General features: G+C 37.5%; 1 protein-coding gene across 6 annotated transcripts in view; it reads right to left on the minus strand.

Annotated features, from left to right (window-relative positions):
• CPEB3 (cytoplasmic polyadenylation element binding protein 3) overlaps positions 1 to 18,068 on the minus strand; it is a 201,638-nt gene that overhangs the window by 102,111 nt on the left and 81,459 nt on the right. For 5 of the 6 annotated variants that reach the window (XM_055425083.2, XM_055425088.2, XM_055425087.2 and 2 more), the window contains 2 exons: positions 13,180 to 13,339; positions 5,608 to 5,664 (listed from right to left, as the gene is read on the minus strand). In XM_055425083.2, coding sequence (XP_055281058.2) covers positions 5,608 to 5,664; positions 13,180 to 13,339 — 217 coding nt within the window. The remainder of the gene's footprint in view (positions 1 to 5,607; positions 5,665 to 13,179; positions 13,340 to 18,068) is intronic. The other variant, XM_055425084.2, reaches the window with a different exon arrangement.

Below are 18,068 nucleotides of genomic sequence, written 5' to 3' on the forward strand. Positions count from 1 at the left end.
AATTTCTTATTCACCTCTTAAAACCTGGAACAGACTATAGTCACGAGGTGAGAAATATCAAACAATGAATGGCATGAAAAATTTAAATTTAGATAAAACTGAACCTATTTACATTACAGAGCTATTGTCTCAAAAAAAAAAGCCCTCTACTCTAAATAAGACTATGCCCTTTACTTTCCAAACGTAGCAATATTAATATCTTATTTGTACATGTGCCTAACGTCATCTAAATCTCACAAAAATAATGAGGTACTCAGAGTATCATAACTGTCTTCTTGTTGGTTTAACTAAGAGATACTTAGGAGATTCACAGACTTGCGAACCAGAAGCCATCCCTATCATATGACTCCTCTAAGATCTAAGCCCTCAGTTTTGTTCTCTAAGGGGATGATATTACTTCAAAATATTCTTAAAGCTGCTGTATTTTCTCTGACCACAGATTAGTGTTCACTTTCTAGAATGTAACATTATTCTAGTTTTTAAAAGTCAGCCTATTTTGAATCATTCATGTTGCTGAATGAATCAATAATTTGTTCCTCTTTACTGCTAAGTAAAACTCCACTGTATGAATATACCACAATTTGTTTATCCATTCTCCAGCTGAGGGACATGTGCATTATTTTTAATTTTGGCTATTAAGAATAATCTTACTTTAAACATTCACATACACGCCTTTGTGTGGACATCAGTCAATTCTAAGATAGAACTGCTGCATCCTATGGTAGGTGTGTTATGTTTAACTTCTTAAGAAACTGCCAAACTGCTGTCTAAAACAGCTATCCCGTTTTACATTCTAAATATCACTGTATACCACCTTTGAAAGTGCCAAACACCATCAAAGATATAGCAACTCTAGGCCCCAAGGAAGGTGTATGTTTCGGTCAGGGGACAGAGGCAGATAGCATTTCATGCAGAAAAAAGATTCACACAAAAAGAGATGTAGTACACCCCAGGACAGCCATTCTAGCCTGTGAGTGACTTGTAGGCATACTGCCTTAAATTCCATTAGGAAAATATCTATCTAAGTACAACCAATGTAAGATATGTTTTGGAAGTCTAACATGCAAAGAAAAGGAAATCCTAAAAGGCAGCCATAAAGCTGATGCAAGCAATCACAACAGCAGTTCACCAGAGCGTTATCTACAAGGCAGCTACGCTAAACTTTAAAAGATTTATATACAGCTCCTCTAGTGATCATGATCTCCATTTTACAGTTGAAGAAACCAGAGGCAGAGAAGGTAAGAATGTGGCCCCAAAGTCACATAGCTTATAGAAGGTGGGACCAGATCTGTCTGATTCTAGACAATGTTTTTCTTGACTATGCTAATTTATTGCTCCATCTCCATGTTTCACAAGCCTCCTAGCCTGCTTGGAAGGTACCTCCTTGAAGCTGAGTGATCCCGTCCCTTAAGCCATACTATAGAGAAGGAAGGGGCAATGCATTCCAGTATTCTTGCCTGGAGAATCCTATGGATAGAGGAGCCTGGAAGGATACAGTCCATGGGGTCTCAAGAGTCAGACATGACTGACTGACTGACTAAACCACCACCAAGCAATACTATTTTCCGTTTCTAATGTACTCATCTGGCATCTTTCTGGTATTTCACTGTTTTTCCAAGCTGGTTCTCTACCTGAAAGAAGAGGAGCTGACCAGTCAAAAGGAACAAAGTGGATATACTTGGCAGTGATCTGCAGTGATTTTCCTAGTAAATCACAGCACCAGGCATTCTGGTTTTGAACATTAATTTGATCATAACTTTGATTCATTTGACTGATGATGAAGGCACCAATATCCTTTTCTGAGGATCATCATAACATAGGAAAAAGCACCAAGGCAGATATCAATCCCCTATAAATCCATAACTGCTAAACTCAACTCTATACCTAGAGTGTTATCACACACACACGCACACACACAAACACAAGAAAGAAAACACACAAGCTATGATTAAGTGTTAGAAAAAAATATGGCTAATAGAACTACTACATATATAGCTGGAAGCACTCTCAGTAGTCTCCTTCCTTCTAAAGAAGGAAAAATAAAACTACATTATGCAAACTTCTAGTGTTTTTGGTGTAAGGGTAAAGGGGATGAAAAGAAAGAATTATTAAAAAACTAAGAAAAAAATACACAAACAGCTTAAAAGGCAGAGGCATACTGTTTCAAACCTAACTACATTTTGGAAATAGCAGACAAGTAGCAGAACTTACCAATGGATCAGAATCTTCCCATCTCCGCTTCTGTAGTTCTCTGATAGTTGAGAACTATTATTTTGGGGAGCAGCCCAAATTTAGATGTGTCTCTTAAGTTTCCTCCCCAGTGGCTGGTCTGCTAAATCTTACTAGATTCATTGTTTGCTTGTTTTAAAATTTATTTATTTATTTTCCTGGCTGCATTGGGTCTTGGTTGCGGCACACAGACTCTCTAGTTGTGTCACACGGGCATGGGCTCAGTTACCCTGCATCATGTGGAATCCTGGTGCCCTGACCAGGGTTCGAACCTGCATCCCCTGCATTATAAGGTGGATTCTTCACCACCAGACCACCAGGGAAGTCCCGATGCATGGTCTTGAATAGGAAAAATCAGGAGACTCTCTGGCATTCCACAAATATTGCCAGTTTTTTCACACTCTGAATGTCTACCAGTTTACTGTTTTCTACAGCTACCCTCTTCTCCCAAGCTCCATTTTCTGGCTTCTAGATGACATTGGCAGTGGTGATTCTGAGAGGAAGGTATAGCTAGAAGACATGCACTAGGAATACCCCAAAATGGGAAACTGGCCTATTAAAAGCTGGGGAGTGGAAATGAGACAGGAAACCTGACAACAAGGTACCTTCAGGAGAGTGTTGGGTTTGAGCAAGATCAAGAAAGTAAAAGAATGGGAGATTTTCTGAAGATATAGCAAATGGCAGCATTACGAACAGAGCTGGGAAGCATCAATTTTGCATAGCAAAAAGGGGTAATAAAAAAAAAAAACACTACAACTGACTCACATTTCCTTTTTAAAAAGATTTAACCGTTGGCTAAACTCTAATTTTCTTAGCCAGTCCCTTCTGGCCTGAAAATATAGTTCAACTTCAACCCAGCCTCTTTGAATAATCACAAATTCTGAATTAATAAAGATTTACTGATCTGTGACCTCATCTCAATGTGATTTGTGACCTCATCTACGTGAAGGCTGAGGGAAAATAAGTACAGACCAGTCACAGGACAGTAACTGCCAGGCTGACAAATTGTACGCATAAAAGGTAAGACAAAAAATACACAGGTGTGTTTGTGAATGTTCTATACAAATTACCAGGTGGGCTGGGTCCAACTATACAAGGGGAAAAAAAGGATTATCACAGCAAATCTGCCAAAACCTGTAGACCTCATAAGTATCTACCAAGGAGAATATTTTGTTTATTCTGATCATTTCAAGTTGAAGTCAACTTTGAAAGCAAACTGACAGTAAGTAATGCAAATGTCAAACCCTGGTTGTTTCTCTGGTTTACTCTCAGGAGCCTACAGGGCAGTACCCACAGTCATTTGAAGATGGATGTGCTCTGGTATCTGCCATAATGTTGTAAATATGCATAATTCATCAACATTTGATACAGATATTGACAAAATGACCCTTTTGGTACTTTAAAAAATATTACAGCATCACAGAATCTTCATTCTGAAAGCAATCATTAAGATGACCTAATTCAGTCTCCTTCTCTTAGAGATGAGGAAATTTCAAGGCTAAACGGGAGATTTAAACAACATGTACAAAGTGGAAAGAACAGAAATGAAATCTCGTGTTTAAAAGCAGAGATTAAAGAGAATCAAATCAAAGAGAATCAAAACCTTTTAAAAAGAAAAGTGTCCTTAAGCTTCATTTTTTACACAGAAAATCATAAATTATATCCTCTCCCTCTTACAGAAGAAGACTTATCCCATGGCAAATTAGGTCGTTTCTAAAATACACACGTATTCCCTCAAGCAGATACACTATTATATTGTTCTTTCCCTTTACATTCAATTCTAAATCCCATCATATAACTGAAGTGTTCTCACAAAGGTTCACAAAATTGCTGTATTTCAGCAAGCTAAGCATGTTTATTAATCCTCACCCTAAAATATCTACTTCTAGGAAAAAAGTTAGAGGTAGCAGAATCCAACTGTAAAGTGACCTTTCTTCTAGAAATTAAAAAACAGAAGTGGATAGTCTGGAATTTTCATTGTTTTCAAGACTCCCGAAAAGAGGAGATAGTAGCTATTTAGAACAAATGCATGGAATGAATTAGGACCCGCCTTATCAAATAATGCCAGTGGTTCTCAGCAGTGCTCCTTGGAAGGCAGGCTACATGTCAGAACCAAGAGAAATATGGAATATATATTTTCAGTTCAGTTCAGTCCAGTCGCAAAGTCGTGTCCGACTCTTTGCAACCCCATGAATCACAGCACGCCAGGCCTCCCTGTCCATCACCAACTCCCGGAGTTCACTCAAACTAAATATGCTCTAAGGAACACCAATGGCATTTCACCATTCTTACTCAAGCAAGAAGAAAAATGTTGTAGACCCAGATTGACCCAGTATGTCTTCTATGTGTATTGAGAGTCAGCTTGGATGTTAGGGAGGATGAGAGGGGACAACCTGATATCACTCATTTGATGGAAAAAAAAAACTTATATCCTGAAGGATTCAATGACTTGTATTGTCCTTTAGACAAGGGACGACTTCCATTTAGGGACTGTTCTGCAAAGCTATTAGGTTCATAGACACTAGGAAGGAGAGTTGATGCCAGCCAGGTATTTCTTGCAGTATTATTTAATGCAACGACTTTCTGGCTAATGAGGCTTTGATGTTCCATAGCTCAGTCCAACAACTATACTGACAAAACTATCACTAAGCAGCAAAGCTACTGACACATTGCTATGCAAATTCCACTAATGGGGGACTCCTGATGTCCAGTTTGAATTCAGCGCCTGTTGGCCATCTACCACAATGAGAAAATTCTGAGTTACAATAAGGTGATCTATTTATTCATACTCTCTAGCCCAGTCCCTCTCTCCTTTCATCTCCCACTTTCGTCCTGCCCTCCTTCCTTCCCCCACTGCAACAGTATACAGCAGAGGTCAGCAAAGTTCTCTGTAAAGGGCCAGACAATAAACAGTTTAGGGTTTTTTTGGTTCTGCCATTGGAGAACAATAATAGCCATAGACAATCCATAAATGAATGGGTGTGGCTGTTTCAACAAAACAGGCAGGGGGCCAGATATGGCTCCAAGGACTATAATTTTTCAGTCCCTTGTATACAGTAGCAGTTCTCAAACTTTAGCCTGCATCAGAATCACCTACAGAACTTCGTAATATACAGATTTCTGGGCCTCATCCTTAAAGTTTCTGATTTTGAAGATCTGTAGTGGGGACTGAGATTTTGCATATTTACTAAGTTCCCAAATGATGCTGATGCTGACGGTCCATGGACCACACTTTGAGAACATACTCTGAAAGTGACTGGTACAAAATAATGGTCCTCACTGCAGTCAGTGGCAGGCTGAAATGTAATGAACAACTGAGAAAGTGAAATTACATGCTGTCGATTGATAATTTTACATAATATTTCATATGAGACTTACTGTTAAGTGCCATAATGTTATCTGTTCCTGGATGATGGAAATTTATTCCCATGCGTCCTAAAAAATAAAACAATTCTGTTTTAAGCACAAAGAAAAGAATGTTTAAATATAATCACAAATATATTGCACCATATGAGTATTACAAAAAACTAAAACAGATTATAAACAATGCTATCAAAGGCCACAGCAGTTACAACAGTTTTAAATCAAGTCATAAAACATACACATAAAAAATCTTAAAACAAAGCCAAAGTCTCAATAACAACAAATAAAATAAACCAAAACAAAAAAGAAGCTTCCATTATAATAGGAAATTTTAACGCATCTCCCGCATTCCAATTTAAACATGCCAACTCCCTTGATTACACATTTTATTTAAACAATTTATACTGCCCTTCAAATTCAAGCAGCAAAATAATGAATTCAAAGAAGTATATAAACTTGAAGCTTAGAGAGAATTCAAAGACAAACATTTCAAAGCGGCTCAAAATGCAACATAATGATCAGAATGGCGAGCAGAAGAAAGATGTAAATTTACGTAACAGATATAGTGGGGAACTGGCTAAAAAAATTTAGGGTTCCTGTGCTGTCCCTATCACTAACTAGTTAGATGACCTTGGACATAATACTTATGTCCAGACCTTTGTCCTTATAGTAACAAGGAACTAGATGCTTGTTTTTGTATGCTATACGCTGTCAAGTGAAGAATCATTTTTATATTTTTAAAGAGTTGTAAAAACAAACACAAAATTTAAAAAACAAAGAATAATGTGCAACAGAAACCATATGGCCCACAGGCCTAAAATATTTACTCTCTGGTCTATAAGATGCCAAGTCTGAATCAAATGTTTTAACTAATAGCCTCAGTGGTTTAAGAGTGGAAGATGTATTAATTATTTGGGAAAAAGGAGGTGGATACGATTTACTTCTCATATTCTGAGGTATTCAAACTTAACAAACAACCAGTCACTGAAAAACGTGCCCTAAAAAAATCTAAACACTGTCAATCAGAATTTAAGAAAAGGGTGAATTGAGAGGGTCTCTCAATCTCTGACCTAGGAATATTCAGATACTGGTGTTGTTCCCATAAAGCAGGAATGTTCCCTAAATGTTTTCATAACTATAAAGGGCTATCACGGAGAAGGCAATGGCAAGCCACTCCAGTACTCTTGCCTAGAAAATCACATGGACAGAGGAGCCTGGTGGGCTGCAGTCCATGGGGTCGCTACTAGTCGGACACAACTGAGCGACTTCACTTTCACTTTTCACTTTCACACACTGGAGAAGGAAATGGCAACCCACTCCAGTGTTCTTGCCTGGAGAATCCCAGGGACGGCGGAGCCTGGTCGGCTGCCGTCTCTGGGGTCGCACAGAGTCAGACACGACTGAAGCGACTTAGCAGCAGCAGCAGCAAAGACCTATCAAGAAAACCAAGCAAGCCTAGATTTAGCTCATTCAACTTCTATTTCCTGTGCTACAATCATTTATGGTAAAGAATTGTGTAGCTTATTACTACTACATCAAATAATAGTTTTTATGTCTCTGGAACTCCTTTATGTTCCCTACCATTAAGGGGCGCCCCTATGTAGTCCTCCAGAAGTTGGATCCTTTTTATACTCTTTCCATCAGGTCTTAAAACTTTTCAGCCTGGAAAGATGAAGCTGAAAGGAAAATCTGTAGTTCGATTCTAATTATCATCCTCTACACTGATTACTTCCAATTCAATCTTTCTAAAGATATAGCAAAACAAGAGCCTTAGGCAATGTTTTGTAAATGAAAATATCACTACTTGCTGAAAAGAAGAAAATTTTTGCCCTTCCTGGTATCCTTCCTACTGCTGTTGGCCAATTCGAGGTCACTTTAATGATCTTTAGATCAAGATCATCCACTAAAGATTTTAGGAGAAACTCGAGTTCAGTGTCAAATCCATCATAATCAATTACTTAAATGTAATCTATAATTTTTTCTCAACAATATGCAAAACCTTTTTAGTAAACTGTTTATGGCTTCTTTAAGCTACTTTCTCTACCTCTTCAAAAATTAATGTCTAGATTATAAAATACATTTTCAATGGAGAAAATCAGACAGTATAGAAAAGTGAAAAAAACAAGATCATCAACTAAAGACAAGCTCTGTTAGCATTTTGATTTATAGTCTGCCAGTTTAGGAGTATATACGTGTAAAGGTTTCTTATCTAAAATGAGGTTTATTTTATATTTTTTAAATTTAATATATTGCATGCCTCAAGTTTTATGGTTATTTGGGATTCTGAAGGAGAGAGAAAATATCAAAAGCAAAAGAAAAACTGACTCCAAACTCAGATGAGGCCATTTCTTTTTTCTTCCCTTTGTCCAACAAATACTGCTGTTTAATCAGCTGTGAAAATAGAATCAAGTGTGTGACATCTGGTGATTTTTGTTAATGCAGTCTGGTGCTGCCAGCGTGACATTTTGTCACCTGTCCATGGTCTGCTATTTTTAAATTGTTCTTGTCAGCTAGCTATCTTTTAAGTATAGTGTAAAATATAAGGTTTCGAAAACTAGAAGGCATACTTGGTTTTACTGAGTTAAATGATGCTGTGGAAATCTGAGACTGTGTCCCACTTTCCCCACTGCATAAGGCCTGATAAATGGGGGTGGGAGAGGAAGGGAGCAAGGTTGGAGAACAGGGTTGGAGAATACATCTATTCAGACTGTAAAACTCATAGTCTTATAAGCTCAGTTCATATTCATATTTAAGATGCTAGTTATAAAAAACTGTCTCTATTGTTATTTAGAGTTTCAGAGTCAAACTAAACATATACTTCTATAAGTCCAAAGTAAAAACTGGAATTTTTGTTAATTCGTAATTGATTATGAAAGTCACCTCTTCACTTCTAGAATATTGTTATGAAATAGGGAACAACTGCTGTATCTTGCTCTAATCATTCCCGTATGTTCTAAACAGTCAAGTCCTTTTGAGACCTTTATATAACAGAAATGTGAGTGCTGTGTTCTAGAAAACATTATAAGACAATGCACATTCCACTGGATTCTATTTCCTACCAATTTTCCCGATAAAGTTGAAGAGACAGTGTCTCAGAAAAAGTATCTATGAGATAAAATAATGCATTAGAATACAATAAAATGGTGCTTCAAATCCCTTTTAAGGGAAATTTATATAAGTATGGCACAATAACACTAAAAATATGTTTCAAAGAACCACAAAGCAAAAGAAATGAGGGTCAACCTGAGGTCAAATCCTAGTTTCTTTGCATACCAGTAGTGAATAATTTTTGGTATGTTATCAATTCCTTTGTGCCTACATTTCTTCATTTCAGGCTGCACTCTAGAACAATTAAAGCCAGAAATTTCCAGAAGTACACCCAGGATTAAGTACCCTTAATCTTTTTCTTACTCTCAGGTGATTATAGTGCTATACTAAAAGGATCACTGGACAAATTAATGGGAGTTACCTACTTAAGAAAAAAAAAGATCACTCAACTTCTATGTATTGTCTTCCCTTTTGTGTAGAACAAAAACAATCACTTCTTGCTAACTTAGAGCCTGTGCCCTAACAGTTTCTGCAATCAGCTAACTTTTATACAAGACGGACTGATATGGGCCAAAGGGAGGTAGTACAAAAACAGAACTGGAGCAGTAATTCCAGTAAGCAAAGAGACCGTATACTTTTCTGAATCAACTAAACGTCATGAAGGTGCACTTTTTCTAAAACAAGGTGACCTCAACATTTCAGAAATGGAGCCAATTTTCTGTAAGGCTGTGTAATGCAAAATGTTTCATCAGGTACTACCCCCAAATATCCAGCCAAGCTTACTCCTCTGTCATAACATGCAGACTAAATGGGATGAGAGGAAGGTGATTCCTTCCTGTTTTCTTGCCAAGGTGTCTGCTTGTGCTACTCCAGCCAGGCTGAGGTGACTTCATAACATCACCTACCCTGCCCAGTGCACAGTTGTTGGTTTTTCCCTATTATTCTTCTCTCACATCGCTTAGTCCTCTTTGAATAAAAATCCCAAGAGAGGGTATGAACAATCAAACCTAATGTCCCTGAGTTTTCAGAGGGGTTCCCCCAGTGGCTAGGTAAAGCCTCATCATTGGTAGCAACTCAGGAGGGTACAAGGATGAACCTTTCCCTTACCTCTAATCATAACTCTCTTGATGCCAGAAATCCTGCTAATTCTCATAGTCAGGAGAAGAGTTAGCATTCCCTAGGTCCACTAGAAAAGAGGACAGAAGATAACTCTTCCTACTAAGGTCTCACTCATCCTTCCCCCCACCCACCGAATTAAGAGAAAAGTTGAATAAAAGGATTTCTTATTGAAAACATTTATACAATGAAATATCACTGTGAACTTATTTTCATCATGTTTACTTTATGTACATCATGAAGTACTTTCATTTTGCAAGAATGTGATATCCTACTTAATTACATTTTTTTACACTATTCAGATAAAAAATTTTGGAAAGCCAATAAAACTTAGGAGGATTGTTTTTCTTTCTCCTTTAGGTAGTTTTTTATAATGACAGAATGCTTATCCTTCAGTAATCACTACTTGTATCTATGGCAAAGACACAATTTTGACAGCCTGCATTTGAAAGCCTTCAACATTTAGCTGCAGCCTAGCTGGAAGGAGTAAATACTGTAGGGATAAAAAGGTTTACTTTATTACCTAGGTCAGGCAGAGGCACACCACTACCACTGCTGTGGTCTTTATCTCTCCTTCACTTTATGAAATAGGTGCTTTATTTTAATGATGAAGACACTAAGGCTTTAAAGAGGCTAACTAATCTATCTAGATCAATAGCCAACTAAAGGCAGAACCAGAATTCAAACTCAGGTTTGAATGACTGCAAAATCAGAAAGGCTGGGTTGAAATTTCATATCCTATAGAGAGAATATAAAGTGTCTGAAAAAATGTTAATAAAAATAATAATCTTTGTTATCTCTAGGTAGTAAGGTTCAGGTGTTTTTTCACTTTTCTTTTGTCTTTTTTACATACCATTTGAATTTCTTACAATGAGAGAGAGTGTATTATTTTCTAAAGAAAACCGAAATCTAGAAAAAGCACACAAAAAACCAACGACTCTAACTTGAATTTAGAGACCCTCAAAATAGTCTTCAAGTAAAAGAGAACATTAATGGCAAGAGGAAGAAAAGGATAGATAAGGAGCAGTGTTTTTGGACAGACTCATACAGAAGCCACATGATAGGTACCCTAGCCTATCACCTTTCTCTTAAAGCTTGATTCATCTAGATATTTCCATCTTTTGACCCAGAGACCCTCTCTACGAATTTACCTTAAAAAAAAAGCTACGTGCAAGAACTCGTCCATGGCAGCATTACCCATAATGGAGAAAAAGCTAGAAGCAACCCAAGAGTCCAAAGTTAAGGTCTATCAATAAATTATAAAGACCAGATAAAAATAGTGTTCATTATGCAGGGGAAAAAAGATACACCATCACAATGTTTTTTTTATTTTTAAATTTCTTTTAGTTATTATAATGTGCTCCATTTTTAAAGTAAAAAATTACTGAAAATCTTTCCCTTAAAATGCTGGCATCATAATTATGTTTTTAGAAATAATAAGGATCAAACATATGGTGCTATAACCAAATGTAAAAGTCTCCCAGTTGGAAAATGGAAGCAGGAAGTTCAAACACCCTAACTAGGGGACAATAACATGGTGATATAACTGACCATGGGAAGTAGTTCATTCATAGGAAATCACTGAGTTGTATGAATTGTGAAGTTGTAACCATATTGAGACTGTCAAAATGCACATATTAAGTGCTTTCCAACTTCTTAGGTCATATTGTAACTTAAAGTACAATTCAAAAGCCTTTTACAGATGAAACCTCACATTTGCAAGTGTACTGGAGAAATTTATGCAGAGGTAGCTGGACAGATAAGAAAAAAGGGCCCCAGGGTTGGGGCCGGGGGGAGGGAGATTTAAGAGAGAGGGGCTATATATATATATGTATGTGTAGTTATGACTGATTCACAATGATGTATAGCAGAAACCAACACAACATTGTAAAACAATTACTCTCCAATTAAAAATTTTTTTAAAAAGGGGGGGGCCACCACAAGTGGAATAAGGTATTTACCTTGTCCCACAGTAAGGTATCCTCCGTGCACTTTAGCAGCGCTACTCTCAACAGAGCACGACAGCTCCTGCTTAATCAATATTCACAAAAACTCTAGAAAATTATTTTATAGACCATAATCTAACATCCTTTCATAATCTTTTATTGCTAGAAGAATACAGACCAAGATAAGACAGACATGCATAAAGAACAAGAACTGACTTCTTTAGAATAATAGGGTGGGCTTACAGCTGTTCCTGGTAGAGAAGGATGACAAATGTAGCCTTAGAAGACACTAAAAACACAAAACAGTCTGTGAATATTATGTGTGTGTTTTTTTTTAACACCATTCTCACTTCTAAGTGAAATTACCATGTACCTAATCTTTACTGAAGAAAGATGTGGTAACAGTGACTAAATATAACAATGGCAAAATGAGAGGCAGTTTTTTTCCTACTTCTGAAGGCCTTAAAATATAGCTTTTCTCAAAATCTTTTATTTTCTTCACAGCCTGTTAACTACTTTCTTTTCACTAGAAATTGAGGAAAGCAGCAGAAAATCATGAATGTGACAAGAAAATGATGAAATAGGTTTTTGGTGTGGCGTGAGGAAATGACTATCACATTCCCAGTCAGTCATATCCTACATAAGAGCCTGCAGAGAACCAGAGGGGATCAGATTCCTCACAATTCTAGAGGACATAAGGGTTCATACAAGATCAGTGTTCCTGTGGCTAATTCTTCCGGTTTCCAGATAGTTAGGCTCTCAACCCAAGTACAATGGCTATTTCCACAGAAAAATTCCATTTTAGTATTTTACAATATCATAATGCCCCCAAGAATTCCTATAATCCATAATAAGAACTATCTGTAATCATGAATGTAGTATCACCCCTTCTCCTGAATTTATATGGGCTCTAAAAATAGGAAATCCTAATATTGCTGACCTTGGGACTATATGCCTTATACTTAACTCAAAACATTTTCCCTGTGTTTAGCCTTAGAGAATGCAAAGTGTCACTACCTGCTCTTAAAGTCTGTGCAGTGATACTTCCTACCCTAGGAAAGTGATTGTATTTTAATAAAACGCTTTTCTACAAAGTTTTCTGACAAAGCCTTTGGAGATTAAATCTCATACTTCCTTGTAGTAGACTTGGATTTAAATGAATTAATCCAGGTTCCGCCAAGGATTTCAAATACACAAAGCCCAGAAAACTTGGCTTCTGGTCTCATGCTATAAACCACGACCTCAGCTACCCAACACATGCTTCTGCCAGACATTATGATTAAAGCAGTCAATCGTGATTATGGTAGGTAGCTGAACCCAGGTTTAAAAAAAAAATCAACTTTAAATACATTCCACAATGCTTTACAGAAGCAAACAAACAAACAAACAAAAAGAAAGAAAAACAAAACACAATTAATAAAAAGCCAATTTTTGTTTAAAACACCAAGCAAGGAATGGACATATGAATATTCCTAACCTGCAAAATGATTCCTCCACATTATATCAGCGAAACTCATTGGTGGGCCACTGGGAGGGTAGTGTTTACCTTTCAGAGGCTCATGATCTGTCCTTATCATATCCATTAAGGAGTTCTCCAACGAGTGCAAGTTAAAAGTGTCATAGGGCCTACTCCGGTCCTAAAAATGAAAACAAAATAATACGTAAAATTACTTCATAAAATTAATAACCATATCATTGGCTTCTTGCCATGGATTAATGACATGAATCAAAACTCAAGGTAGTTTAATAACACAGTCATTCTTTTCATTAAGAATAATGACTTGACAACATGAAGTTTAATATGTTTTCACAATTAATTAAATTGTACCCTTTCCCCTAATAATTCTTTAATGTATATGCCCCACTACTTCAGACCGATTTTCTCTCAAATGAACTAAAAAAAGTAAATTCAAAAAAGAGTCAAGTGAGTCGACTTTGCCTTCTACCCTTCAACCTTTGCCTCTACTATCAAATCAATGTTCTAGTCAAATGAATAGATTTTTTTCCCTAGAGAAAGACAGGAAGAGAGCTCAGTCTACAAATGGAAACATTTCCCTGAAAAATCAAAACAAGGCTATAGTTTCAATGTAATTAATTGTATTGGGCATCTTTAATAATTATTACTAAGTTCCATACATTAGATATACTTTATAAAACTTAAAATGTATCCAAAGTACTAAAACTACTTTTTGAAAAACACTACATGAAAAATCCTTTAACCCAAGGTTGTATGCTTTCATGATGTTAGATTCAACAACATTTTGAAAACAGAGAGCTAACACAAACTAAATGAAGAAAAAAACTGTTCTACTGTGTTTCATTTCAGCCCATGGGAGACCATCATCTACAAATTATTTTTAGTAGTATGAGCCTAAAAGGAAGTGTGGTTCCTGGCCTAACTTAATACTATAGAACAGACTTAGTTTGCTTTTGTTAAAAGAAAAGCAATACAGTCATAAACCTCAACAACCACACCAAATCAAACTACAGCAATGAGAGATTATTTTCAGGGTCCTGAAGAGTTTATCCAGCTTTGCAAATGATCACTTATCCTCCCCTTTGAGCAACAGAATAACAAAATGACTGCCTAGACGAGCAAAAAGGGATACATTAGGTAAAAACCTCAGCTACAGTCATCATTTTCCAGCTTAAGTCTCAAAATCTTGGGAAGCTGTTTCCTTCTGGTTTCTGGAAAGTGTGGCCATATACCTATCCATGGAGGCGGAAAGGAAGGTGGCATTTCCTCAGCACTGAGGATAAAGTGGGAACCCAGAGGGTTACTGAATGAATGAATGAATGCAATAAGTTTGGCTGCAGGACCCAAGAAGAGCCCTAAACTGAGAACCAGAAGCAAAAGTGCTAGAACAACCACAATCAAGGAGGGGCTTCTGGACATCATTATCTACCTCTCCAGTCTGAGCCTGAAATTTCTTTCTTTATACAAATGAGAGGATTGAACTAGATAATTTATACTATCCCTTACAATCCAATACTTGTTTTTAACTCACACATTAAGAAGGGCACAGATGTCTTTTTAAATTCACACATGAGGTAGAGGGCACAGATATTTTCAGATGCTTCAGAGAGAAATTTCGTTCTTACAAACCTTTAATGCCCAAGCTGAGGGCTAGGTCCTGGTGATTCAGAGATGAATGTTATAACCTAGTCCGTTTGCAAGTAATTAGTAGAGGGAGACATAACCAGTTAAAATAAGAGTATGACAGGTGTTTTAACAAAGGAATGTGAACAGTACAATGAAAACAAAGTTACATATATTTCTTAAAGAATTACTAGGGGCTTCCCTAGTAGTCCAGTGGTTAAGACTCTGTGCTTACAATGCAGGAGAAATGGGTTCAATCCCTGGCAGGGAAACTAAGATCCCCCATGCCATGTGCTGCAGTCAAGAAAAAAAACAGACATATATTTGTGTGTGTATAGTTCTTTTTCAAATCACATTCTATAAAATTGTGTCTTAAATCTGGACCTGTCATTTAACCAGCAATTAGGCTTGTCTTCATTTATTCTTTTTTTTTTTAATGGAGGCTAATTATTTTACAATATTATATTGGTTGGTTTTGCCATACATTGACATGAATCCGCCCCGGGTGTACACGAGTTCCCTTCCTGAACCCCCCTCCCACCTCCCTCCTCCCTTTATCCTCCCTCTGGGTCATCCCCACACACCAGCCCCAAGCATCCTGTAACATGCATCGACCCTGAACTGGTGATTCGTTTCACATATGACAACATACATGTTTCAATGCCATTCTCCCAAATCATCCCACCCTCACCCTCTCCCACAGAGTCCCAAAGACTGTTCTATACATCTGTGTCTCTTTTGCTGTCTCGTATACAGGGTTATCATTTGCAACTTTCTAAATTCCATATATATGCGTTAGTATACTGTATTGGTGTTTTTCTTTCTGGCTTACTTCACTCTGTATAATAGGCTCCAGTTTCATCCACCTCATTAGAACTGATTCAAATGCATTCTTTTTAATGGCTGAGTAATACTCCATTGTGTATATGTACCAAAGCTTTCTTATCCATTCATCTGCAGATGGACATCTAGGTTGCTTCCATGTCCTCGCTATTATAAACAGTGCTGCGATGAACATTGGAGTACATGTGTCTCTTTCAATTCTGGTTTCCTCGGTGTGTATGCCCAGGAGTGCGATTGCTGGATCATATGGCAGTTCTATTTCCAGTTTTTTGAGGAATCTCCACACTGTTCTCCATAGTGGCTGTACTAGTTTGAATTCCCACCAACAGTGTAAGAGGGTTCCCTTTTCTCCACACCCTCTCCAGCATTTATTGCATGTAGACTTTTGGATAGCAGCCATTCTGACTGGTGTGAAATGGTATTCATTGTGGTTTTGATTTGCATTTCTCTGATTATGAAGGATGTTGAGCATTTTTTCATGTGTTTGTTAGCCATCTTTATGTCTTCTTTGGAGAAATGTCTGTTTAGTTCTTTGGCCCATTTTTTGATTTTCATTTATTCTTGATGTCTTCAGTATTCTCACTGGAAAAATGGGATCTTACCTGGGAAGATTAGGGTGACATAAGTTTTCATTTTACTCACATTGTATTTGTCAAAGAGCTAGCATGCATCATTTCTTTGCTTTTTAATAATTTTATTTACTTATTCATTTTTGGCTGTGCTAGGTCTTTGCTGCTGCATGGGCTCTTCTCTAGTTGCAGAGAGTGGGGGCTACTCTCTAGCTGCAGTGCATAGGCTTACTGTAGTGGCTTCTCTTGAGAAGGACGGGCTCTAGGGCACTCAGGCTTCAGTAGCTGTGGCATATGAGCTCAGTACTTGCAGCTCCCAGGCACCAGAGTACAGGACCTCAACAGTTGTGGTGGACGGGCTTGGTTTCTCCAGTAAGAGGTAGATCATAGTGGAGATCTTCCCAAATCAGAGATCAAACCAGTGTCTTCTGCATTGACAAGCTGATTCTTTATCACAGAGCCGACAGGGAAGTCCAACATTTATTTCTTTACTGCTGCCCTCCCACCCTTTTCTGCCTACACTCCATTTTTTTCCTTTTTAACACTCAGCAGTTACTTGTGCACTAATGGATAAGAAAGAGACATGAAATACTTTCTTTGGTTCTCCATTTTGGTCCCTATATAATTTAAGAAGGTCCCTTCTTTTGCCTTTAGAATCTTGCTGCCGATTACTTGTTTTGCTTTGGGTTCAAGTTATCAGTGGAAAGAAACTCCAATTATTTATGGAGCAAAGCTTAATTTTCAGAAATGTAAGCTTCTCTGTACCCAAAATAATAAGTATCATGTTCTTTGCCCAAAACATGAAGTAAAAAAGTATGCTGAGGAGTAGTCAAAGGACAGACTATTTCTGGATTGTGCCTAAAAGCCCTCTATTATATGTACCCACACTTCTAACTAGACCCCTGCAGATGTGGGACTACTTCTAAAACAGCTGATGAGGTGAAGGAACTATTAAAAAAAAAAATAGCTGTTTGAAGGCATTTTAGAATCTTTCCAGCTAGGACAGTGTTTTGTTTTGTTTTTAATTTAATTCTTCATATGATCCTTCAAGGTAGATAACATATTCATTTTACACAAGGAAGGTAAGGTTCAGAGAAGATTCAAACCTGGATCTGACCTCCAAACTAATACTTAAGAAGTATAAAAATAGGTCCAAAGAAGTTGATCTAAGCTATATGGGATGGTAAACGAAAGTTCTATGGAAGCACAGCACTGCATCTAATTACCAATGAAATGACCTTCCTGGCAAGGTGGCAGTGAGTTTCTGTCAAAGGGCTATCAGATATTAGATGACTGCCTGTCAGGAAAACTGCAGCAGACATTTGAAGAAGGATTCACGTATCTGAAATTGTTCCCAACCTGTCAGATAGTTAAAATCACATGTAGAATGGTTAAAATGCAGGTTCCTGGGCTCTGGCTAAAAGCAACTTAATTATAATTTAAAAAGAAATGAATGGGACTTTGCTGGTGGGTACAGTGGATAAGAATCTGCCTGCCAATGCAGGGAGCATGGGTTTGATCTCCGGTCCGGGAATATTCCACATGCCACAGAGCAACTAAGCCATGCGCCACAACTACTGACCTTGCACTCCAGAGACTGTGAGCCATTAACTACTGAGTTCAGTGGACAACTACTGAAGCCTGTGTGCTAGAATCTGAGCTCCACAAGGGAAGCCACCACAATGAGAAGCCCAGGTACCACAATAAAGAGTAGCCCCCACTCGCCACAACTAGAGAAAGCCCATGCACAGCAACAAAGACACAGAGCGACCAAAAATAAACAATTGTTTTAAGAAAAGAAATTAATGTCCTGGTGATTCTTATGACTGGCTAGATTTGAGAGCCACCAGACTG

Source organism: Moschus berezovskii, chromosome 12 (genome assembly GCF_049115385.1).
Source record: "Moschus berezovskii isolate FMDL1 chromosome 12, NW_MosBer_1.0, whole genome shotgun sequence".
In the NCBI taxonomy this organism is placed as follows: domain Eukaryota; kingdom Metazoa; phylum Chordata; class Mammalia; order Artiodactyla; family Moschidae; genus Moschus; species Moschus berezovskii.